The sequence below is a fragment of the Calonectris borealis genome, chromosome Z (genome assembly GCF_964195595.1).
Source record: "Calonectris borealis chromosome Z, bCalBor7.hap1.2, whole genome shotgun sequence".
Classification (NCBI taxonomy): domain Eukaryota; kingdom Metazoa; phylum Chordata; class Aves; order Procellariiformes; family Procellariidae; genus Calonectris; species Calonectris borealis.
Window position 1 is genome coordinate 67,526,420 of NC_134352.1, and position 6,000 is coordinate 67,532,419.

Sequence of the window (6,000 nt, forward strand, 5' to 3'; positions counted from 1 at the left end):
CAACCTGTGCCTCAGAGCGGCAACCCTAATCAGGCTGCCCCGGCGGACAATCCAGCCTTGGCATGGGCCACCCAACTCTGCTGCCATTGACGACCACGAGGAAGAAAGCGCTTAGAGAATAGCTCTGTGCCGGTGGGGGGGCTAGGTTAAAAGGGGCCAGATCCTTTCTGAGCTCTAACATCATCTAAATAGTTTTCTTCCTATCGTGGTAATAAGTAGAGGTGGTATGGTTATGCTTCCAAAAAGTACTGTTTTTCTGACTGCGCTTTTGCAATGTGTGGTAAGCATTAATTGTACTGTAAGCCAGTGTTAGGCTAAAACTGAGCAATTTAGAACTTGTTACAATGTCACGGCCTGTGAGAGATGCTTGTCCCTTCTGGAGCACACACACACATGAAACTTGGAGTCTTATGAAAAATACTGTCTCAAATAATACAGCTACTAGTAGCCCTAGATATCAGATTTTTCTTTATTCAGAAGGAGAGTTTTTTTTCTAAATGATAATGCCTTTCTCTCCGTTAAGAATGAGGCTTTTTTCTTTCTTGGAGCTGAGATGGACTATGAATATCTGCCTCCGTAAAAGAAAGGGGTTGCAGGTTAAACACCTGTTAACTGGTAACATGGTTATAACTCGGGCTGTTTCAAAAAGGTAGACAAAGGAGCAAGGATGTTCCAGGGGAGAAATACAGTGTAACCTTTTGCCCTGAAACAGATGGATTTAAATCCTTTTCAGACTTCTTGATTTTGATATTGTTCTTGAGGATCCTGCTTAATTGTAATAATTAAAACTGCAAAGCACTACTCTGCAAGTACTGAATTGTTTTGGAGACTCCAGCATTTTCAGACCATTGTTTTCCATTGAGCCAAAACACATTCCCCCCCCCCCCCGACCCAATTATTTTTTCCCAGATCAAAAAGCTGAAAATGTTTCATTTCACACCAAACACACACACACATCACTTTGCTTTTGAAGTTATAAGAAGCTAGAATTAATGTTCTAAAAAGCAACAACTTTGAACTACAAAATCACTTCTTCTATTTTAAATCATGTCAGAATGAAATACTTCAGACATTTTTCAGGTTTTCTGCTAAAATATTCTGAACTGACCCAGATTTGCAAAACGTTTTTGAATTACTAAGCCTGCACTCCTTTTAATCCCTCTTGCTAAAAAATTAATCTCAGCAAAAAAAGAATGGAAGAAGTGCCATCATTTTCTGTGTTCATAAACTTTTTGCTTCAATTGTGCTATCTGACAGTAAGATTTGCAATCTGCTGTATGTGTGGGGAGAGAGGAAGTAATTTTTAATAGCAAACACTTTTTAATGAATAGTTTAGTTAATTGGCTTTCCATTAGAGAAGCAGTAAATGTTTGGTCCTTCTTTCCCTAATAAGTCTGATTTTTGGGATTTTATTTTTTGTTCTTCGGGTTTTACCAGGTTTATATCCAATTATGTTTTTGTTAAAGTTTCAGCCGCTGTATTCCCACTGCTATCTTCAGTATCTGAGGTACACCTCTTGTACCACTGTTAAAATGTCATGTACAAAATTAAAGATATATTTTTATCTTTTTGAAAGAAATTTTTAAGAGTGAACGTTAGAAATAGTCCATATCTTAAATTATTCCTTTGTTTAAATTACCTCCATTCCCCTAAACTTCAATGAGACTACTCGACATCTCTAATCTTTCTTCCTAATTTGGAAACTGGCAGTCATCCTTTCAGCCATGGAAGTGGTCACTTTTAAAAAGCTTGTTAGTTACTGACATCCTCCATAATACAGATACTTTCTACAGTTAAGAAAAAATTAGCATTGGCTTACAGATTTTGTTTATTTTAAGAAATCAAATCTTCCAGAAGAATAAACAAAACCTGTAAGTGTATGTATGTTTCCTCTGTATGAATTCTTTTTTCCCTTCATAGAAACAGCTGTGTGACCAGAATATCGCAGTTTTTTATTATATTTCCTGACTTTACCTTATGTTAAAATATGCCAACATTTCATATTCTCTAAAGAAAAGTGATACTCTCCTGAGTCTCAGCTCTGTGCATAACTACACTGAGTTTGTCTGATGCATTAAAAGCTGCTTTTGCAGAACAGAAATTCTCCATTTTTTTCATCCTTAATGCAAAAAGGAAAGCAACAGGACATTCTTTGTAAAAACAAATTCAACAAAAAATTCCAGCATAAATAGTACACAGGTCAAATATTCAATGACGTCCAACATTGTAAACATTTGTCCTCTATCAAAATGCACTAGAGTTCAAGTTTTAAGGTGTTATTTCCCTCCTTGTCTTCTATGTAACATTTTCCACTCAATACATCTTTTCCTTTCTTCTGGTTTCCATTAGTTCACTTTGAGCAATTCAGATCATTCTCTGAACAAGCTAATTCTTTCTTGTGGGAATTAAGTTATACAGTATTGTTTCTTTGGTATTTGAATATCCATCTGAAATACTTGAGTGCTGAGTACCACGTATGGTGTTTTTCAGAAGAACTGCCAAATTACACATACTTACTCCTTAAGAATATTTTGAGTCAAAACACTAGCTATTTAGAGTTTGGCACTCTGAATATTCAGTAGATGTTATGTTTGCTGTGAAATTAATCAGTTTTAATAGTGAGTCGTGCAAATGGAAACACAATCCATATACCAGTTAAACATTAGTGTAAATGAAGGATAATGGTCATATTTTGTAATAAATACAGCATAGATTTTAACACTCTTCCCTCACTTTCCTGTAGCGTTTTCCATGTGCTCGTCCTGAACATAGCAATTGTAGGAGCTGGAGTAACAATGGCAAGATTTTATCCGAATATAGGAGGTATCATAAGGTGAGTGTTGCTTGCACAGTGAACTTGCCTCTGGTGTTGCTGCATGTTTGCCTCTTGATGTTGAAAAGGAACAGTATGAGTGCAGGTAATTCTGTCATTATATTTTGTGAGGCTTACACCTTTTTAAGATGTAAATAATGATTTAGAAGTATAAACAATCAGCTCTTTTAAAGTTCTGACTAGCAGCTATCTGTAATTGTGCCTCTGTATCTGAGGTGATTGGGATGATTCCCCAAGTTTCCTTGGAGCTGTATCTGAGGACCTTATAACTATAAACATGAAAGAGTATGGTGTCAGTAGAAAAGTTGCTCGGTTATTGTGTGGCTTCTCTCAAGCTTTTATTTTGTGTCAAGACCCTTTGAAGCTGTTTTGAAAGTCTATAATAAAAATCCAAGAAAGCAAGTAACGTCAAAGGGAAAAGTGACATAGAAGTTGTACTTCTAAATGATATCTTAAATTTACCGAGTTAATAAACACCTAGGATTTCTATAATTGAGAAAGATTAGCGGAAATAATCTAATGAGTTTTATTTTCTACATTTGGCACCACCATATTTGTAATCATTGTCATTCATTCCTAGTTCGCATCTTTCCTACAGCAACCAGGAGAGGGAGGTGTTTAAAAATATAGAAATCTGCAATTATAAAACCAGAATGACAGGCTTGGGTCTGGCCAGAGTAGCAAAATAACTTACTTTTGCTCAGTGGCTGATCCTTGAGGTTTTTTCCATTTCCTTTTTTTCCTACCTCTCCTTTTAGTGAAAATTTTTGTATTCCAGTAATAGAGATGGTCTAGTTCTTAATTCCAAATAAATACCATGCAATACATTTTTCTGTTTGCAGACTGATCCTGACCTCTGCTAATGTGTTCATACTGTGCATAGTAATCAAACATTTTGAACAGTGAATTTCCAGCTGATAAGTTGTCTATATATAGTCTAACTTAGGTATTTGCTGGTTTTGTGTTGCAGATGGTTACTCTCAATTATGATGTTTCCTCTGTCTAAAGGGAATGTTCAAATATTTGAAATAAAATATGTTGTTAGTTAATAATGCGCATTTGGCTGCAGTATAGCTTAGTAGGTGGAAACTCACAGTAGGAGAAAATAATGAGAAGGTTTTGGTAAGCAAGGGAGTGATTAGGAAAAGAACAGTTAAATGTTTCACTTGCTGTGGTTGGTCATGTTACCAGGAGGGCATGTTGATCTTTTCAGGTCTGGAGAATGGTTTGCTAGGAGCTCATTAAATACATTAAAATAAAAGTTGCAGATTCAGGAGCATTTCTATGCTTACATGCTTTAACATGTGTCCTCAGATGGCTGGGGTGCAATGAGATTTGCAGTTCTAACAGTAAAGGATGCCTAAAAAAGGATGGCCATGTTGCATGTTCACAAATTTCCCCAAAGAAAGTAGAAAGATCAACTCGAAGAGAGGGAGTCAGTCCCCAGAAGCTTCTGGGAATGTGACGGAAATGTCAAGGGCGTGTCAGAGTGCAGGTACAGGGGAGCAGGGGGCTGAGCAACACAGAAGGGGGCATAATTAAATGCTAGTGAAGGAGGAGAAGGACAGCAAGGAACAGAAATTTATGTTTAGTGACTGCAGATAGTTATTGTTCAGCCAGACTGTTCATTGGTTTGAGGGGGAAAAATGACAACAAGAAATGAGAGTTAACACAAACCATTCTTTTTTTCTTTTTTTTTTCTTTTCTTCTTCCCCTCTCCCCCCCTTTCCTCAGATACTCTGGAGCAACATGTGGTCTGGCGTTTGTATTCGTGTATCCGTCCCTCATCTACGTGATTTCCCTGCATCGTGCTGGGCAGCTGACGTGGCCAGCATTGATCATTCACATCTTTATAATCCTCCTTGGACTGGCTAATCTGATTGCACAATTCCTATTGTGAAAAATCCCCCTTCTCCCTGTGGCTGTCAAAAGTGGTACTGTGACATTTGGCAACAGCCTTGAGCAAGACTGTCATGCGTGAGAACGAACAGTCCTCAATATGATCTTCTTGAGAAAAGCTGCACCTTTGAAACAAATTCAAAACACATCTTTCAGGCGCTTGACAGGAAACCTGTCTTGCTCCTCTGAAAACGCAATTTTGTGAGAAGTGAAATGGTTCAGATTTGAGTGAGGTAGTTCTCCAATTTTTGTTGAATGTGCATCAAAGATTAATGAAGCTCAAATATTTTAATTTTTTACAGCACACTTCTCAAAACACACAGCTTTCAGCCTCAGGCGGTAGAACTTCTCTTTCCTCCGAAGGAACTGTCCTTACCTTTATTAACAAACATGTTTCACACTATTGTTCAGTGACTGTTTGAAATGCTCTTTTGTTGCAGTTTTTTTCCTGTTTTGTTTGGAAAATGAAGAAATGATTGTCTTTCCTTTTTTTTTTTTTTTTAGGTTAATTTCTAGTCATTTGGGTCAAAATGCACTCTTAATTTTGAATATGCTATTAAATTGTTTTGGCAATATTTTTCCTCTAGGAAATTCCAACTAAGAGAAACAATAAACTCATGTCTCAGTGTTTTATTCAGAACGATTATGTACACAAGTTATTTGTGATCTTACAATGAAGAAAGTCAGGAGGATAAAAAAAAATTAGAACAAGACAATTAAAATTAGAATTCCAGGCTTGACCTCACTTCAACTCTGTTAACTGGGCTATGATGTGAAGCTGTGAAGTTGCCTTGTCAGGAGTTGCATGTGGTTTTACGAATGCAGTTGGACACAATGTTCATCACAGGCTTGCTCCCTCCCTTGGAGGGTCTTAAGCTAGCGGTCTCTCACTCTGCTCTTCCATTACATTACCCTAGACGTTTTGGATGTGAGCAGAGAGACAAAGCTAGCACTCTTCGGAACTGTGGACTGAATCAAATGATTTAAGTTTTAGATAATTCCTAACGGAAGCTGGAAGCATCTGGGAAGGGTTTTGTTGTGGTTTTTTTTTTAACTTCTTGTTTACTAACTAAGAGGGTGTACATGCGTAAGCACACAGACACCTTCCTTCACCTACTGTCTCAGACTGTGAGTCTGAGTCTTAACCCAAAACATGCAACAGTTAAGTTGCCAGACACTAGTGGAATGTCATCGTTTGTGGTTGGAGAGAGAGTAAAAACTCCTCTTTGTACAGAATTCCAGTATATTAAAATAATCAACAAACGTAG

General features: G+C 37.2%; 1 protein-coding gene across 3 annotated transcripts in view; it reads left to right on the plus strand.

Moving 5' to 3' along the window:
* Window positions 1-5,374, plus strand: part of SLC38A9 (solute carrier family 38 member 9) — a 50,380-nt gene extending 45,006 nt beyond the window's left edge. For all 3 annotated transcript variants that reach the window (XM_075138294.1, XM_075138293.1, XM_075138295.1), the window contains 2 exons: window positions 2,744-2,833; window positions 4,568-5,374. In XM_075138294.1, the coding sequence (XP_074994395.1) occupies window positions 2,744-2,833; window positions 4,568-4,733 (256 nt within the window). In that variant the 3' untranslated portion in view covers window positions 4,734-5,374. The remainder of the gene's footprint in view (window positions 1-2,743; window positions 2,834-4,567) is intronic.
* The last annotated feature ends 626 nt before the right edge of the window (window positions 5,375-6,000 follow it).